Source organism: Lepisosteus oculatus, chromosome 11 (genome assembly GCF_040954835.1).
Source record: "Lepisosteus oculatus isolate fLepOcu1 chromosome 11, fLepOcu1.hap2, whole genome shotgun sequence".
In the NCBI taxonomy this organism is placed as follows: Eukaryota; Metazoa; Chordata; class Actinopteri; order Semionotiformes; family Lepisosteidae; genus Lepisosteus; species Lepisosteus oculatus.
The window spans coordinates 32,400,979-32,420,977 of NC_090706.1; the positions used below are offsets into that span (position 1 = coordinate 32,400,979).

Here is a 19,999-nt window from a genome sequence, read left to right on the forward strand (position 1 = left end):
GTACCTTGCATATTAATTTATTAATAATTGAATAAAGCAAGAAAAAAAGAGAAAAAAAATCTGATTTATTCAGATATAACATTGAAACATGGTCTATCCGTGGATTTTAAGAGCATTGAATAGTAAGAGCAACATTTCCAATCTGCACATTAAAAGTACTGTATTTGTTCATGCCTATAATGGTAAACAATATGCTGTTGCTGACTGTGTCCAAAAGTAGAATTATATAATATTAACAAGAACATAAATGAAGAAGATTTTGGTTATTTCATAAGAAAGGGTGGTATTACAATAAAATAAATTAAGGAGTTCAATTGATTCACAACATTATATTTTCATACATATATATCTTCTTCTTCTGTTGTTGAATCATGTCTTGCCTCATGGAAGAAAGATGAGTGAAATTCAGGAAGACCTAGAAGAGTTAAAAAACCATTAATGCAAACTAAAACATTATTCACATTCCTTTGATTTAATTTTTCAGTGGAATACGGAATGATTCAGAACATTTTCATTTCAGAACATTTTCATTCATGCACTACGATGATTAAAATAAGAAGCAGGATCTATACAATGGAATTAGTTACAATTAGAAGTTACGATGTTTTACTCAACTTTGACAATAAATCCATTTTGTACAGATACCAGGGTAAGAAATGCCAGTGGTACTTTAACATAAAAATCACACCTCTGTTTAACTAAGACTATTTAGATTAATTTGATTAATTTGTCACTTCATGGGAGTTACCACAATTTGATGTAAACCTCTTCAGGCATTCACCTTTTAATGCTGAGTTAACATCTTTCTCTTTGTCGTCTTTAATCACATTTTTCGGCACATGCATTTCAACATAGATGTTCTTTTCTGCATCTACAAAAAATCCAATAGCTGAATGAGTTCTTGAGCTGGACAGTCCCATAGTAAAACATTAAAACAAAGTTTTTATTTTCTTTATCCACCCAAGTTCATCCAACCACAAACTCTCCAGTTCCTTTACTGTTTTTTTTTTATTTCTCACTAACAAAAATATTTTATTTAAATGTGATCCTGAAATTTATTACTTAATACTTCAGGAGATTTGTTCCCCAATAGAAAAATAGATCAAGACCCTCAGAGCTCTTTCAAGGAAGAACCTGTAGAGCAGATAAAGTTAATTACTGTTATTTAATTAACGTGCACATGTTGCATCAAGACTAATAAGGAGACAGATTTAAAGCTGTAGGAAGCCATGAGATAATCTCTACACATAGCTACTGTAAATACCAGATAAAGCACAGAAAACACAGAGTACTGATAAAGGGCATGAGCTCAGAATAAAGTAGGGCTACCACAAAGATCGGTTCTAAGACTGCTGCTCTTTCTATTTACATCAGTGACCTACAGCCTGTCACATTTTCGCATGATAGGCAGACACAAAGAAAACCTGTGAATATGGTAACAGAAGCACAAACCACGCATGATAGGTTCAGGGCAGGGCTAAAATTAGTAGATGGAATTCAATTATATTATTGAGTATTTTAAGATTCTAGAAACATATAAACAAGATGGCCTTTTGACTTTTCTTATTATAGCAGGTAGTTAGTAAAGTTGAGTCTGTTTTGTGTCATTTCCTATTCTGGTAGAGCTGAAGGACAAGAAGACATAAAGGCAGCTGCTGTGTTGTATGAATGCCCTGTATCTGGCATAATAAGCACTCATTTGCTGTATGTATTTTGCTAGTATGTGGATTTACTATCTTCATTAAAACTCAGTTTGTCCATTTCCATGTAATTATTTGTTTGCATAGGGTGTACTCGTACCACTCACTTGTTTACATCTCTTCTAAAACAAGACAGAGGGTTAAGTAGAGAGGTTAAATGATCAAGAGGTTAAACAAAAGGTTAAACAGAGAAATTGACTGGTTGTTTCTGTGTTGTTTGCCTCAGTTCATCTATTGTATCTGCTTGTCGCTTCTATCTGCAGGCTTTTCCATCCGCTTGGCTGACCATAGCCGTGCTCAAAAGAGAATCATTGCAAACCCTTTCCCTTTCAAACCTGATCAAGGGAATTAGAGTACCATAGCTGTTCTGTGAGTAACTACTGTACAGTATATGAGGCCATGTTGCATTTCTTTTGAATGTTTCAGAAGCATACTTTGTTTGCCATTCCTAGTTTAGGATCTTGAGCTCTGTAGTAAAAACTTGAAGCTTCAAAAATTGTTAGAAGGTGACCACTGGGTGTGTGGTTGTGACACAGCAATAAACAGCTCTTGAGATAAGATGGATTTGATGACTTCTATTCCTACTGCCCTTTATTATGTTCTATTCATGGTGCGTGTAATTTCTTGCTTACACTCGAATGTTTCATTTTATTATGCAACTAGGAGGTTAATATAACTCTGAAAAAAAACGTATTTAAAGAGACGTGTGCACACTTAAAGCACTATTACTACCTACCAGTGTATTGTATGCCTTTTAAAAACAAAAACAGCATAATAACTTGATTCTGAAGAGCAATAAACTTTTTAAATGGAGTATATCCTACCTTCCAGCCTATGTGCATGACCCTCAGCCTCTCTTGGTTGGTTCAAGTGAAAATGGAGTTCTCTGTTTCCTAAAAGAAGAACCATGTATATTGCAATGAGGTTTTTGAGGTCCAATGAGGTTTTTTAATGAGAGTGATCAGCAATTCTTGTGCGGATACTTCAACATGACAGATTTATTTCATTTCCCAGTCATGCACAGATTAATGACTGAAATTCCATTAATTTCAAAGTACTTTATTCATCCCCAGGGGGGCAAAAGAGAAAAAAAACATATTGTAACGCAACGGGGGCTCAGGCGGGCGCCCTTGCCACATTAGGTCGGCCCCCCACCGTCGGGGGCTCGAACCCGGGACTCCCGCGTCTCTCTGCAGTGACCCAGCCCCGTGAGCTAAAGAAAGATCTCTCTACAGCCTAGTAGCTGTAGTCCTGCTATCACAGGGAAGGGCGGTGACATCACCTGCTCTGGTACGCCGGCTCTTACACAGTGCCTGTCGGCCGTAAGCGTTACAATATCAAAGTCTTTTCAGAAAAACCTTTGACAAAAGGTTTCAGAATGAGATACTACGGCAACAAAAATAAGTACATCACAAGTGGATGTGAGTTGGTTCATAGTTAAACAACAAAGCAGAGATATCTGATTTTACAGTTTATCTAATACAGAATTAATTTATTCATTTAAATGCTGTTACTTATGCCTGTTCTCAATGAGGAAGTTCGGGGTACTATAAAAATAATTTGTAATAGTGGAAGGTGTTCTAACCCTCTTCTGAAAGTGAAATTGAGCTGCCATATTCAGTGCTGTGGTTTTGGCAGTGACTAAGCCACAGACTTCCTTTTAACTAAAAACGCAGTCAAGCTGAAGCACCCTTTGGGGGACAAGTGATTATCATCAGAAATATACTGAATCTGTATTAGATAATCTGTAAAATCATCTACATGTACTGTACTTGTTTTGTCGCTTGTTTGTTTTTTTATTCCAAAACTCATCAACTGATTACATTCGTAAAGGACTTTTTGGATATTTTCTTTCTACTATTTGATAGTGTGTTGAGGGAAAACAGGACATTCAAAGTGTCAATATCGGTAATCTCACCTTCTTTTCTCTTTTTTCCCAATTTCTTCCGCAGGTTTAAAATAATGTATGATAATATGACAACTGTAACATGGATTCCCACCCAGATGAAAAGTAAACCGCGAGCTGTTTCAAATCGAGACAAAAAGCAAGCAAAATGACAGTAGTGATCATTTTATCCCGGAAGGGCACAGTAGTTTTCAGAAAGTACATCAATGATAATGTGAAAATCTGGAAAGACAAATTCAGTAATGGATAGATCATAAATAATGTGCTAGACAACTGAAAGTAACAATAAACATTGGTGACTCAAGAGATGGAATAATGCATGTAATCAAGGCAGAGACAATCTAAAAGTAAACATAAACTGCTTTACATTTTGGTTTTGGCTGCACTTTAGTTAGTAATCTTGTTTACAAATAATTATGTGTACGGCAAGGCACAGTTAGAATGTGGACCTCAGAGTGTGCTACACAAAAGCAAGTTTCCAACAGTATTCAACAGTGTTCAGTTCTTACCTCTCTTTGTGGTATTTTCATCATCATTCCCACTGATTGGACAGGATATGTTTATAAAAGTCTGAAGGCCTGAATATCCATGAACAACAGTCATAAAAAGAAACACGGAATTGAGTAAAACTGTATTTTTCTTCATGATCAGAATTAATTCTTATGTTTGCATTGAAAAACATTTTGAGAGGCTGAGAGCATGGTTTTTCTTCCAGTGTATTCTGTAACTGTCCGACTAACGTGCTCAGTATTAATCTGGAAAAAAGTACTACTCTGCTAAACAACTACAAAACTACTAAGACTAAGTTTAAAGCTATCATTTGAAAAGAAGAAAATGAAGCATTTTTAAAAAGCTTTGTATGTTATGTTTATTCAACTGTAGTTTGATTTTTTTTTAAAAAGATTAAAAGATTTTGAAATAACATCCTTCAGAAAACAAGGGGAAATAAAAAGTTAATTAAGTAAAGCCTAATATTGAAAGTATATCAGGCTTGGTACTTTTTTGGTACCTTTTTTAGTCTCTGCTCATTTCAGTTTGTGGTAGCTAAAGTGAGAAACAAATTTCAGCCTAATTTCTTCCCATTTGTTTTATACAGCCATTTTATTTTCTTATAGTTTTTATTACATGATATTTGGTGTGATCCACTTGAATTAACAAGAATCTGACCTCAAGTGGTATATCTGCTTAAATATTATCATTTGTGTTGTTATTGTTTTGTAACAACAATAATAATAAGGGAAAGGACGGTGATGCAATACTTAGCATTACTGCCTTGCAAAACTGGGGCCCTGAGTTCAATTCTGGACCTGGACTGCTATCTGCATGAAGTATGTATGCTCTCCATGTGTTTGTGTGGGTTTGCTCTGGGTGCTTTGATTTTCTCTGTTTGAAACCATCTGGGAAAATTAGCCCTAGGTGTGGGTACTGTACGTGCCTATTTGTGTTTTGTTTTCTGGAATAGGCAAGTCAATAAATTGTCCCTTAGAATGTCTATGTGTATGTTTTCCCTTTGATCCAGTCCAGCCTGTACTCAAGTCTTGCATTCTGAACCTTACCTGCAATATGCCAACTTCGAATAAATGATTAATGAATAAGTAACATGAAACAACATCAAAATCATTTTTTTCTTGAAGATTCCTAATATTATTGACCCATGAGTGTCAGCATTTCGAAAACCTGTGAAACAGATTTTGCGGGTTTGGTATAGAATGTGTTTTTATTTGTGAGAAAGATGTAAAATAACAGTGACAGTACATCATCCCTGCTTACAGAAATTTTATTAATTAACAGCTGTCAATCAAGCAAAATATATATTAGTAGACACTGATTTGAGGACTGAGTCATACGGAGAGAATAAGATTACCCATTATGTTTTGCTTAAATTATGTCCTGTAACAAAATTCCACTTTTAATACATGGGATATCATTATACTGTATATTTTTATTACATATTCAATTTCTTAATTCTTACAATTTTGCTCATGTATAATCATGTGTGTTATTTTTAAAGTGCACAAATAATAAGGCTTAATACTGATGCTTTGATTATTCTTGTCACCAAATACAGTACATTATGAAAATAAATCTTACCTATTTTCAGTGTGATATTATCCTTGAAAATATTCTTTCCAGTTTTGTCATATAGCTCCAGGAAATAAACTCCAAAATCTTCTTTTACGATGCAGTTGAGTTTGAGGGTTCCATTTCTGAAAATCTCAGCCCTGTTTTTATATTTATATGAAGGGTGAGAGATGCCATTTTTAAATTTCCCCACCAGTATGTTTTCTTTTTTCCATGTTGCCTCTGACAAATTTTTGGGTGTTGATGGATGTAGAAATACCACGGATCTCAGTTGACCATGTGCAATTTTTTTCTCTTCAGTACCGACTGAATTCATTATGAAAAGAAAAATCACATTAATTCACTTATGCTTAATCCACTTTATAGTATGCACTATAAATTAAACTGAAGTTATGAAGCAGCATCACAAAAAATAACTTACCATATTCTGTGACAGAAAATAGAAGCACCATCCAAAAACTAAAGCCTTTAATATAAAGCATTGCATTAATATTTTGTAACTGGAGAGCAAACATTATATACTAATGTTTAAAATTTAAGTTGTTATTCCTCTAAATTTCACAACAGTATTTAAATGTATTATTTACATCTAATAATGATACACATATTGCATGCTGCCAAGGGTTTCAATCTGTAAAGCAGATAGGAAATGATACATTTTTTACTTCTCAGCCTGTGGTCAGCTTTGTCTGCCTGTTTAAACACCAGCTCATGTTCACACACTCTTGAAGAGATAGTTCCTTGTATAGTTTTAGGTAACATGAAAACATGCCTTTCAATTCAGAAGAGGCTGGTGGGGGTGTGACACTGTAAACAAGAAAAGAAAAATAAAAGTTTAATATTTTCTATAGTTTGCAAGAACTTCTTGATTTACTTTCTTTAAATAAGAGAATAATAGGAATCAATATTTTATGGCTTTTGTGTGAAAATCACCACAATGTGCTTCAAGAAAAACATTTTGTAATAAAAAATATAAAATACAATGGAGATCCAATTAACTGAAACTCCAATGGTCACAACTAGATGGCCTCAAAAGATAAGGAATTTGGCTTGGTTGTTACTCAAAAGAGCAGGAATATAAGGTGCATATGCAGATGTTCTGGCATTTGTCCTAGACCCACATCTAGATCTTCTAGATCTACAAGGCTCTCCAGCCAAGGCAACTTTCCATCCTCTCTTACAGAGAGCAAAACAGATTTTATCAAGCTACACAAGTTTGTTTTAAAAAGGAATACAGTTTCTTCTCACCAGTCTTCTATCTCAAGACACATTGACTCAAACTGGCAACACCCGCAACTCCACCAAAACCCCGCACTGCAACATTTTGGTACCCATTGTGAGGCTAACTAGAACAAGTGGTCAATGACAGACTGTCTCTCCATTATTGAGGAACTGGTTCAGACCCTTGCAAAGTCTGTCACCATTTAACAGGATGCCAACAGCTTACAACAGAGTGCCCAGAGTATTCTTCAAGCACAGTTTCCAGGTCTTCCAGGAGGCAGCAATGGCACAGACTAGCTACCTGCAGGAATATGTTGAGGCAGATGATGATATCAGATGATAGAGAGCATAGTTTCAACACCGTGGATCCTGATACCCTCAACCCAGCTGCAGGTGCAACCTGCTCACATTCTCCAGAAGATGACCCCCCAGGATGTAGTGGGGTATTTAGTGGTCCTCTAGAAGGCTCAACCTAGGGATAGGAATCACTGGGCTAATATCATAACCTCTTTCGTAATAAGTGTATTATGATCTTGATAGTGCTACTGCCTCAGATTATAAACTGAAAGCCTAAATCTTAGCAAGGTAGGGAGCTATAAGATTCCACAAATGGCATTATAACCCCAATATCTCCACTTGATCTCAAAGGTTTGCGATCATTTATTTGGCTAAAAAGTGGCTGGAACCTGAAGCCCTTAGTCAAACCCACACAGTCAAATATTTAGTACTGGACATGTACTTCTATCAGTTACCCCCTAAAATCCATCAGACCATCAATCCATCAGACCCTCAAATTGCCTATGATTTCATGGTATCCCTGGAATGTCATCTTTCAGCCACCAAAATTGCCAGAAACACAGAGGGGGTTACGATTATAGTCCAAGTAATACACGTGAAAGGGAACGTAGTAGAGATTAAATGAAGAACAAAGAGGGGTCTCTCCATATGCCAAGTCCCTAGAGTTGCCATTTCATTCCTTGTATGGTCCGGAGCAGAACATATGCCACCCAGCCTCTCACTGTAGGAAAGAAAACTAGGAATGCTAGCTCCTGCTCTGGCAAAGGTAGTAAGAAAATGGATTGTAATGTGTTCCATCGGTAGGAGAATCAAATAAAGTACCACCTATCTACGGAAAGCTCATTTACAGAGAGCAGAAATTGAGAATCCAATAAACGCAGTCAGGTCAAAGTGAGGATCAGGAATCCCGTAAGAAACCCAGGGAGACTTAAGACTCAGCAAAAAAATTACCAAAGCTAGGATCTTCACAAACTATACTAGAATCCATGGCACTCCCAGATCACAGATGAAATAACCTGATATCACGATTCTCATCCCTCCTCCAGAGGGCACTCTGACCCTTTTGTGTTAGTTTCATTATCACATTCACCTGCCCCTTGTTCCATCCTTTATTTTAGCCCGGTGGTCCGGAAGCTCAGGGCTCTGCATTAGAATACAGACGCCTGGAGGCCCGCCGAGCATCAGGTCGTCCTACGTCCACGGCATGAGGGCTTAGGCGTCCAGACCAGCTGACTCAGGGACTTGGAGCATACCGGTTTTTAATTTTCGTGTTCCTGTCCCTGATCCCGTTCCTGCTTTTAATCATTTGTCTTGGATGGATCTCCCAGCACTTGGACCCTGGACTGCACCCTAGTTTCCCGTTTTGGACTTCCCTTGTTTGGACTTGTTCGCCTGTGCTCCCCCATGCACCTGGATCACTGTCGGCACCGCCGCATGTTCGCCATCTCTTCCATTCCTATCCATGTTTTCCCCGTAGTCCTTTTCCAGTCACTTCCAGATTTTACTGTCTAAACTACGCACTACACGGGAGTCAGAACCGGCTCCCGTGACACCTGAACCACGTTAGTTGGACACGGTCATAATTTAGCAGGCGTTCCAGGTGGTACAGGTTTCCCATCAGATAGGCATCCATGGCAATCAGCACTGAGAGACAGGTGAGTGGATACTGTATGTGGCTGCTGGCTCCCGTGTCAATGCTAGTTCACTCCAGTGAGCTCCAGCAGGAGCAAACATGACAAAAAATCTTACAAATTATTATTTGGCACCAAACAATTATGTATGAATCGAACTAATTTCATATTTCCATTTCATTTTCATTACTATACAGTATATCACATTGCAGTAATAACAGAATATTTTCTTTACACTTACATTTTTGAAAAGTCTGGAATATTATATTAAATGCTACATGACATTTTATTCTGATCACCACTGTTAACGGCAATACATTTAGTATTTTTGAACACTGGAACAACAGAAGGCAAGAATAGAGTGGATTCTATCTGTATTCCTGTAGCCTGTATTGGCAGAGGATGAACTCCCCAATAAACAGAAGGCCTTGAATTCCACTCCCCTGTAAAGGTAAGCCAAATAAGCCAAATCTTAAAGTCTTTGGGGAAAATCAGAGATTCTAGTAACTAGTCATGGAGACACAATGAAGACACAAAAGCTGTTACCAAATGCAGTATGCTGGAGCAGTGAGGCAGCAGTGCTACTTTTACATGGTACCATTATTTTTCAATTTTCTGTGCTGAAACTAAAATAAAATGTAAACATTTTTTGAATTAATTAAAAACTATTGGCCAGTACCTACATTATTAATTTGTACCTTTACATTGAAATAGATTTTTAGCTTGTAGTGTCATTTATTATCCATTTTCCTGGATTTGATCTATTTTATTACAATTGTGGATCAGAGCTACAAGATATTCTGAAATGCAAAAATTGTGAAGTGTGCATGAAAAAACTACAGATCTAGTAGCATAAATACAAAACTAACATCATGTAGGAGTTTTATTTTAAATAATTTAACATCAACAGTAACTTGATTTTAGGCCTAAACAAACAGAACAAAAGTTACATTCCACAGAACAATCCATTAGTTTAGTTTATTAAACATTAAAACGCATGTGAAATATTAGCCAGGAAGCACAAGATTTTGTTAATTAGAATATATCACATTATGAGACAGAACTGGTGATGAATTTGTTTGTCTGGCGATGCCAGTCTTCTTAATGTGAATCTGAGCATAAATTACATCAGAGCTGTCTTGGGTCTTCACTTCTGCATCAGTATGTTTTTCTTCCCCTAAAAAGCATTAGAAATGATTAAGATTATTCCATGACTGGGAAACTTTCCACATTAATTTATACGTACTACATAATCTTGTTACATACTTGATATACAGCTCGGAAACTGAAAATGCTCTTTGAATAATATCCTTTGCTTTGTAACGATACAATACAATTAGCTCATGCTGTGGCTTTCAGTACTGTATACTGAATTTAATGCTTTGAAGGTCCACACTTGCCTTGGTCAGACAGATCCTTGTTTAGCTGCAGCGATTTGAATCCGGAACTGTTCTCTCCAAGGAACCTCTTCTTTCGATTCAAGGTATTACTCATTTCAACATATTCTTCCTCTATTGGTAAAAACAAAACCAGACAAAATGGTTCCTATTTGTAGACTACAGGAAGTAAGACAAAAGGGGTATTATTAACACTGAACCACTTTCTTTTTTCTTTTTCTTTTCATATGTCTCTGGATATCTTAAATTGCTTTCACCTTTTATACGCACAGCTAACTAAATGTCATCCCTTAACATCTCAGTAGATCATGATCACATCATAATCCTTAGCTGTTCCTGTGTCTGTGATGGCTTTTAAGGCCATGTAATAGTAGCCATAACACTAATAACATGTAAGATCGTCTGCAAATGTCATAAGATTCAGCAGGTCCAATCCAATCCATGAATAAACATTCTCTCGAGGCAACAATATGTGTGCAGTATACATTGCAGTGTATTCCTTTAAAAGAATTGTAAAGGAAACAATAACATTCCACGAAGGCAACTCACACTTAATAATAAAGTAATATTAAGTCAATATTTACAGTAATACTGTGTTTTGTACCTTATATTATTGATGTTAATTTGCTAGAAGGACAAATGGCAATTTATTTGTCTGCCATTCTTGGAGTTGTTGTTTAATATTGAGAAAAATAAAAACATACTGTACCATTGGTATTACTTCACAACTCCATGGTGATTAATCAAAAGTGTATCCTCACTTCCGTGTATCCTTGGAACAGTATTGCATTGTACAGTACAATGTTATATCATTGTTAAGACTTTGATACAGTATGTGTGCTGGTCTGGGTGGTTGAATGCTATTAGATCTTTTTTTTAGCATTTCTGAGGCCAGTTTACGGCTCTTCGGTTGAACTTTTGCTTTGTTCAATTTGTTGTGTTGAAGTGCATATTCTTATAATAGCTTGTGCTGTAAGAGTAATAGGGGGGGTTCTTGCCTTGGTCTGGTGTCTTTGTCTCAGGTGCTATTTCAGCAGATGAAAAACTGTGCTGCTCTGATATTCTACTTGTTTCTGCCATATTCTGTAGGCCCATGTCAACATATATGTCTTCTAAAAAAGAAAAAAAGGCATGCTTTTCTGTACTTGAAACACATACACAGTTTGTGCATTACTGTTAAAAAATGTAAAATTTTGACATAACTGTAAAGCTCAGTTGACCGACAGAGACTGATATTTGGTAAATGACCTTCACAAGATTATAGTCCGTGGTTATGCTGTCATGCATCTGAGTAGTTTTGTGCAACTTTATTATTTTTAGATACACACAACTATAACTGCCTATAGAATGAGCTGCATATTTCTGAGCACTTTAAAAGCTCAAATGTTCTTGCAAAAAGGAAATAAGGATGATAAGAATAATTTATATTTGTACCCACTAAGGAAACAATTGGATGGGGCTGATTGGTGGTTTAAACAGTAAAAAAGCTCATGTAACCCTATGATGTTGAAATTGTTTTGTATTGAGCTGATATTACCTGAGAATTCACTGAAGACTTTGTCAGACTGAACTATACTAAATCTCATATACAACGTACGATATATACAGTACATGAAACAGAGTTCTATTCATTTCATTTAAGGCTCACTATTTAAAGAAAAGAGTCAATGTTTTGAGACCATAAAAAGTTGATAAAAGAAGCAATTGCATTTATGAAAAGGGTGAAGAATAAAAAACAGTGATATATAAATGCAATAGTCTTGATGTTTATAATTGCATCAAGAGATTAAAGTATTAATTACTTATTATTTAGTCATGTCCATAGACAGAAGGTGGTAACCTCTTTGATTCTTCCAAGCCATTTTTCACTAAAACTTTGGATTTCTGTGAACTATAGGCAGACGACGTAATATTCTCCCAAATTAGTAAGCACAAATAAAAACTTACAAGAAATCTGCATTTATCATAAAATATTGTTTGGATAAACTTGCCTTTTATGGCTGGTTCTGTTGATGCCAATGATGGGAAAGACGTACATTCTCCCTTCCCCTTACTTTCTTTGTCAGCTACATTGTATTGCTCTTTTTAGAATAAGAAAAGAACATGAACAATAAAAGATTTAAACAACTGTAATAATACAATTCTAAAAAGTATCATAAATTAAATTTCACATTGATTAAAAGGTGCAATTACAGGAAAATTTACGTTTTGAGCTTTTAAAGATTTAATTAAAAATACTCCTTTAAATGTGTTTCTGTTTACAATGAACAAGTAACATTTTAGAATACTTGCAAACCATGTGTTATGCATAAATGATATATTAGGACTTATGAAGGATAATGAGCAACAATGACAAATGAATTTATTAACTTCCCTTAGTGAAAACTAACACAAACCCATCATATAACACTAATACGTAATTTATTAGACATTCACCAGTGCTCAACAAGCTGTATTTTCAGTAAAAAAGTAGTCATTCTTTCTCCTATTCTGAAGTGTTACCATTGATTTTTACTTTCTTTTTCCTACCTTTATGAGGCCATTTTTTTACTTTACTGGTTATAAGGAGGATCCCCAAAAACAACAAAGCTATGATGAGAGTTCCACTGAGGCAGAATAAGATTGTGAGAAGACCTGGTTTATTCAAGAAAGAGATAATCAATGTTAACATTAATAGTGCACAAAAACAAGTCACAGAAACAAAATACAAGGGTTATTTGAACCTCAGCAAACAGCATTTTTTGTAGTTTTGTAATTATTTTCAAGCTGTAGTGATAAGCATTCTCTTATTCTTGTTGCATACAATGTTTGCATACAGTATGTGTGCATATTTATTTATTATATGGTGCACGTTTTGTTCTTTAATTTTATGAGCATACACCAACATTAACACAATAGGTTCCTGGACCTGCACATTTTACAGTCTACATCTCCAGGAATCGTATGCTTTTTTAATGTCTTATTGACTTGACCATGTTATGTTTCACAGCAGTGTAATATGAGTATTGATATTCCATATCTATTGCTTCATCTAATGGAAAAATGGTTTCATTTAACATTTTATTTTAATGTAACAGTTTACTTGAAACAAAAAAATCAATGATAGAATTCTAGGAAGATTCAAATGTCAAAAATAACATAAGGCAATGGCTTTTTCATTAGGACAATTTACAGTAGGGTTCAGAACCTGTTGATGTTGAAAAGCAAGAAGGCTTCAGGGGAGCACTTGTCTGTCTGCTGATGTTATTCTCCGCAGTGCAGTAAAGCTCCTCAGAGACATTTTTGATTGCAATAAGAACACTACGTCCATCATCAGTGGTTCCAAGGCTGAGTGGGGCCCCATTTGAACTCCACTGAAAAGAAACATTATGTCCTTCCTGCACTGTGCACACCAGTCTTACTGTTCCTTCATCTTGACAGGATGCTTGTATAACTGGCCGTGAGACAGGATCTGCAATTGAATTCAGTACTTGGAAGATATTACACAAGTAGTTGATATTACACTCAAAGGTGCATATTTTATAAAATATGCAAAATAGTTTCAATGTTATGCTGTGTTAAGAGGCAAACGTAGTTTATATTAAACCCCAAACTGCATATTTTCATAAAATATCAAAAAGCATCAGTACAATACACTATACAATTATATTTACCTATGTAAAAAAAATCAGATTGTTTTATTTTCCTTATGTTCAGACTGTATAATATTATTGTTTATTTTAATTTTCCGGAGGAATTAAAGGAATTAAGGAATCTCATGTATTAATTTTAATGCAGTGCAAACCCTGTTAACATTAAAACGGGTTCAGAGACTTTTAATTTCCAATGAACTACATTAAAAAAAGACTCACCTTGTACCTCTAGCCTGACACTGCCCTTGAACATATTTTGTCCTTCTTTATTAAATACTTCTAGGATGTAAGATCCACTGTCCTCTTTCAGAGGTTTGTCGAGTCTCAGGGTGCCGTTGGAAAATACTGTTGTTCTATGTTTGTACAGATTATGTAAGGTAATATTACCAGGTTGTAATCTTGCCACTCTAATGTCTTTAAATTTCCATACCAAATCATTTATGTTGGATGATGGTGTTTCTGGTATGAAAAGAGACACAAACTCTCCGTGGTTTCTGGTTACAATCACATACTCTTCTTTTGCTCCACTGGTGACTGAAAACAAATACAGTATACCATTAAATAATCATATGAGCCACATTTTACAGTCAACATTTATAGAAGGCATAAGAATAGGACACTACTTCTTGCACAGTTAAAAAAACAAAATAAGAAGATCTGGAGCAGAAGAGCAACAGTAAACCAATAGTAAAATAAGAATACAAGCATACATCAGTCATGTTTATCACCTTATGCAAGGATTTATGTGAGCAGTGAGTCATTAGAAGTTGATAATGGCTTTCAGCAATATGTGGTGTTTCACTTTTGATTAAGAGAAGCACAGTATAAGCATTCTTCCATTTAAAAGTATGCTAATATTAGGTTGCATAACCAAATGTTCTTTAAAATGGTACATGGTACCATTTTATTAGAAAGTAAATGATTATGTGCACTTAAAACACTATGTTGTACATCCCAGTTCACATTTTTCATTTATATTTCCAAACATTACAGAAGTTCAATGTTAAATACATACTTTTCTGATGATCCTGCTTCATGTTCTTGCCTCTAAGTACTAGCTTATTAGGTCCAAGGTAATAATTTATGAAACTGTCTATCTTCATGACATTGTGTATATATTTATTTGCATTTTTCATTTTTCAATGTCATGCTGTGTTAAGAGGTAGTAGTTGATATTAAACTCAAGGTGCATATTTTCATAAAATAAAGCTAAATATTTTTCAATGCCATGCTGTGTTAATAGGCAAAAGTAGTTGAGAGTAAATCCAAAACTGCATATTGTCATCAACTATCAAAAAGCATCAGTACAAAGCACTGTACAATTATATTTACTTGTTTCAAAATTTCAGATAAAGAAAAACTTACAGTATGCAGTCTGAAGAAATCTCAAATAAAGGAGCAAATTAAGCAGACGTGCATTAAGGAGATACATTCCAAAGTCAATTGTGTGCAAATGACCACACGCTGACCATGAAGTTACTCAAAGAAACAAAAAAGACATTGCTAGGGGCTTTTATTCTGGGACTGACAAAAGGAGTAGGAAAAAGGTCAGTTATTACTCATCACACATCATTACTTAAAAGTTCTGGATCTAAAACAGGAATAAGGTGTTTCTCTGTAGTGTTTTTAGTAAACGTGTGCAACTGCACATAAGAACACTTCAAATTAATGCAGTATCTTTTTATTTCTGTTTTTTAATGTTTTGTAGGAACCAATTTCCAGCCTCTTTTTGAAGAAATTCAAAACAGAAATGCTCTCAAAACAAATGATAAAACCTACTGTAGTATATTGTGGTAAACCACCATCCCTATTTACTATCTGTTAATAGCAAGGACTCTTTTGCAAAAACATGCCCAAATAAAAAAATAAACATTTTACATAAGGAATGAAGCAGACATAGCACAAATGTGTTCCTTCTTTTGGCATGTTTATTAAGAAAGAAATTATTTTAAGCCCAGCGCCCCACACAACAAAAAAGACAGGGAGAAATGGGAAGTTAAACTGGGTTACCGTTGGGTTTCCAGGCATTACACTGTAATACAGAATTTTTATTTCTATTTATTTTATGAATAATTGATTTGCTGGTGAAGTTAATTGAAGTATTTCCCATTTAAAAATTCAAAATGACAAACAGATTGCTTGTGATAATACCCTGAAATAACTATGTAGCTATGTGTTGTAAATACTGTAAGTGAAAGATTGGAAAAAAGAAGAAAGTATCAAAAAAAAGAATTTGAATGAGATTTTCACTAAAAAAAATGAAAGATTATAAAACCTGTTTCTTTCCAAGCACACGAAGGTTTGAAGGGATCACTTGTCTCGCTGCTGACATTGTTCTCTGCAGTACAGGTAAATTCCTCAGAGTTATTTTTTAGCACTGCTAGAATTCCACTTCCATCATTCCTGGGAGTGAGCATGTTTTCAAGTGGGGTTCCATTTACGCTCCACTTGTAAGAAACATTATCTCCCTTCTCCACCACACACATCAGTTTGACCAGCTCTTCATCTTGACAGGATGAGTTCACAATAGGCTGAGAGACTGACTCTGAAAAAAAATAAAAAAACTTTAAAACACAACTCCTGAACTGGTAATATAATGTAGAATACTCTGAACAATATGTATGTTTTTCATTTCACTCATTTCAAAAATGTCTCCCAATTATTAAAATCATATAACTGGAAAATTAGAAATTTTGTTATGAAAACTTCAACTGTTGTTGCAGCAACAACCAAGTCTAAAATCTGATCAAATATAGGCATATTGATATAAGTTTTATCCGTTGATATACTGTATACGGTATGAGACTTAAATCATGCACTATAAGATATCTTAAAGGCCAATGTAACATTCTTTCCTGTAATCATTTTTTTTATTATCTATATACATTCTTATCATTGACACATTCTCTAAGGATTTTCATTAAAAATGAATCAATAGCATACTTTATTAAAAGGACTTACCTTGTACATCAAGCCAGATGTAACCCTTGAACACACTTTCCCCTTCATCATAAACATCCAGGGTGTAAGTTCCACTGTCATTTTTGATAGGCTGATCTAACCTCAGGGTTCCGTTAGAGAACAGAGTTGTTCTGTTTTTGTATAAATCATGCAAAGATGACTTGCCATTTTGGAACTTTGCCACTTTAAGGTCTTTAGTTTTCCATTCTAAATCCTTAATGTTGGTCAGTGGCATGTCTGGTAGGAAAAGATACACAAATTCTCCAATATTTCTGGTTGCCATTACATGTTCCTTCTTAGCTCCACTAGTGCCTAAAAAACATATATTCCATAAAATGAATAAAAGCATGGTATCGTCGTTTTATTTTGAACTTGGGCAATGCAAAATGTTCTGTGTGACAGAAATATGCATCTAGTCAAATAAAGACAAACAGGAAAGTGAAAGATAAGACAACACCAAGATAATTAAACACAAGCACATATTCTTTGTTAGTTACATACAGTAATCTCTGTCTTTGCTGTATTACTTTTTGTAACCAAGAGCAATTCATTTCTAATATTGTGTTATCAAATTACAATATAATATGATCAAATCTCAGCAAACTTCATAATGCTTTAATACACTGCAGTCCTTAGAGCTAATGTAAAAACTAAGTTTTCCTATAAAATCAAAAAGTCAGTGTTTTTTGTTATGCAGGTCTAGAAAATATTTTTAATTTTGCAAGTTATTTCTCTTTGTTTATTATATACAAAAAACAAAAAAACTTACAGTTGGCGAGGTGAAGAAATGTCACACAGAGCCACACATTCAACAGACATGTGTTAAGGAGAATCATGTCAATGCCCAGTGCAAGCAAATGAATTCAGGCCGAGCATGAAACAATTAAGGTCATATAGGCCTGTTTTTTTTTTCTTTTGACCAACCACAGAAAATGAAAACAGTTCGGTTATGAGGCATCGCTTCTCCAAATTCTGTCGCTCTAAAATAGGAATACGGTATTTCCTACTCAATTCTTTAGCTAACATGTACAGCAGGTTTCTGGTAAAACTGTTACAATCTGTTCACGTTCGTCTTGTCGTCTTTTATAAAGACCATTGTCCACCTTCTTGACGTTACCTGCCTATTATAGTACAGACAGAAAACTTTACTTACAGAAGAACAGATACACTGTTGGATAATGGCTTTGATGTTTTATTCCTTGAACTGTCTTATTTTGTGGATTAATGCATGAGAAAAGGTTTTGTAAAAGAGTGAAGGACAAACTTGTTTATCTTGATTATTTCTTCCAGATCCGAAGAGCATTTATAATACACACAAAAGTGCACACAGACACAGAGATTTCAGAATTAAAATTTACCCATTCCTGCAGTTTTACTCTTGTCATTTCAACTAATGACAATTAGTTTACTAATAACAATTCATTTACTTAGTTATAAAGTTAATTCAACACATAAACGGTATGATTAAAAAGGTGCATTCATTGAGTTTTATTAGCATCTTGAGGCCAAAAATGAACATTACTGTGCACTGTATATTAAAGCAGGGATAATTGCGGAAGATGCATGTGCCATAAACTCACGTGGACAAACTTTCATTGGAAAAGGAAAAAAAAAAAGAAATACCATGATTAAAAACCTTTGCATGTCCAGAAACAAGTAGGTTTGAGGGCAGTGGTTGTTTTTCTGCTGATCCAAAATCTGACTATATCGCATTATTATGACCTATTTCGTTTGTCTTCTGTTCTCTTCTACAATTGCATGCTTGAGTACTTAGTCTTTTTAACATCACCTCTTTATAAAAAACAGAGCAACACCTTCATCTTACCTTCTATTTAGGTTGTTGCTAATCACGTGCTCCAGTATTCTCCAGTATTCTAATCTTTTGCTTTGAAATCTATTTTTAGGCTTACTGAACGTTTCAGTGAAATTATCTCTAAAAAAGCCCATCTTATCTTAAATGTACAGTAGCTGCATAGCAGTTAGATATTTGTGCTATTTAACTTACTGAAATACCCACTTCTGAGAACTGAAATTCGTAGCTGCTGTAGCATTTAGTAAGCTTCTCAACCATTACAAGGGCGGTCTTATTAATTTCCCTTTTCAGTTGTTAGTGCTTTATTTAAGTGGTATAAAATAAAATGTATAAATAAGATACATTTACTAAATTTCAGGAGCCTTTTACTCAGGCCTGTAGACCTCACAATGAGACAGGCAGTAATGTGAACCCCAAAGCAACAAGCGAACATGGAGTAGATGCCAAACTAGATGTCAGGGGTGTAACTAATTTTAGACATGGGCACCACAGGGTTCTGCATGCCACAGCTCACCCCTGTCTGTTGGTAAAATCAAGCATCAACTGGGGCACTGGTGTGTTACCTTTTAAAATTATATTATTTTATCCACAAGGGGGAGCAAGAAGAGAGCTAAAGATATTGGAACACTCATTTTTTTTTACTATAAGAACTGCATAGGAATATTTACCATGCTTGTGAAATTGACTACGTTAAAGTATTTACCATATTCTTGAAAACAGACATGAAATCTGAATTTTATTTTATCTGAATTTGTAAAAACATGCAAATAAATTCTGAATGTGTTTCAGAACAACAACATTAAACATGCATTTTGGGAGTTTTTCACAATATTAAATTTGTTTGCTGAAAAACACATCTATAATTACTTATTTAACAAGAAAAGCATCTGAAGTAATTTATTTAGCAAAGATGAGAGTTCACATGAACATCAACCTGACACTTAACCAACACTTCATTGAAAACACAATTAATGAGTTCAAACAAATACTCTGAATCTTAAAAAAAAATAAACTTAAAATAAGTGTTAGATCAAACAACACTGTCCAGCTGGAGTGATCTTATTTCCATTCTGTGTTCTTTACCAGGATTTATATCTTCTGAGCAACATTAAATTACATAAAAATGTTCCCTTACTTTTTCTCTCTGTAAAAGAATATGCATTAAAACTCCTGCATAAAAAAGACTAGTGTGCATTGTGTACACTATATACTGTAGTCTACACAGTGCAATTCAGACAGTAGGTGTATAGTATATAGTAAAGATATATTTTTAAGAAAAGTAATGTCTTTTAAAAAAACTTTGTTTAGACGTGTGGATGTGTGGAATTTTAAGTGTGTTACTGCTAGTCAAGGCTTAGA

The 19,999-nt window shown here is 34.8% G+C and overlaps 2 protein-coding genes across 4 annotated transcripts; both read right to left on the reverse strand.

Moving 5' to 3' along the window:
• Nucleotides 1–46: 46 nt before the first annotated feature.
• Nucleotides 47–6,391, reverse strand: LOC107077666 (uncharacterized). 2 transcript variants are annotated; one of them, XM_015349665.2, is made up of 7 exons: nt 6,110–6,391; nt 5,698–5,994; nt 4,116–4,184; nt 3,619–3,723; nt 2,525–2,593; nt 782–871; nt 47–415 (listed from the first exon to the last, which is right to left on the reverse strand). In XM_015349665.2, the coding sequence occupies exons 1-7, from the start codon at nt 6,201–6,203 to the stop codon at nt 336–338; spliced, it is 804 nt and encodes a 267-aa protein (XP_015205151.1). In that variant the 5' UTR covers nt 6,204–6,391; the 3' UTR covers nt 47–335. The 2 variants fall into 2 exon arrangements, with proteins under 2 accessions (XP_015205151.1, XP_015205152.1); XM_015349666.2 differs by lacking the exon at nt 782–871.
• Nucleotides 6,392–9,694: 3,303 nt separating this feature from the next.
• LOC107077664 (carcinoembryonic antigen-related cell adhesion molecule 1-like) lies at nt 9,695–17,699 on the reverse strand. 2 transcript variants are annotated; one of them, XM_069196111.1, is made up of 10 exons: nt 17,597–17,699; nt 16,828–17,064; nt 16,142–16,411; nt 14,086–14,400; nt 13,422–13,685; nt 12,764–12,868; nt 12,226–12,315; nt 11,233–11,346; nt 10,238–10,348; nt 9,695–10,014 (listed from the first exon to the last, which is right to left on the reverse strand). In XM_069196111.1, exons 1-10 carry the CDS (start codon nt 17,661–17,663, stop codon nt 9,869–9,871), a joined length of 1,719 nt encoding a protein of 572 aa, XP_069052212.1. In that variant the 5' UTR covers nt 17,664–17,699; the 3' UTR covers nt 9,695–9,868. The 2 variants fall into 2 exon arrangements, with proteins under 2 accessions (XP_069052212.1, XP_015205147.1); XM_015349661.2 differs by having other exon boundaries at nt 16,828–17,139.
• Nucleotides 17,700–19,999: the final 2,300 nt, after the last annotated feature.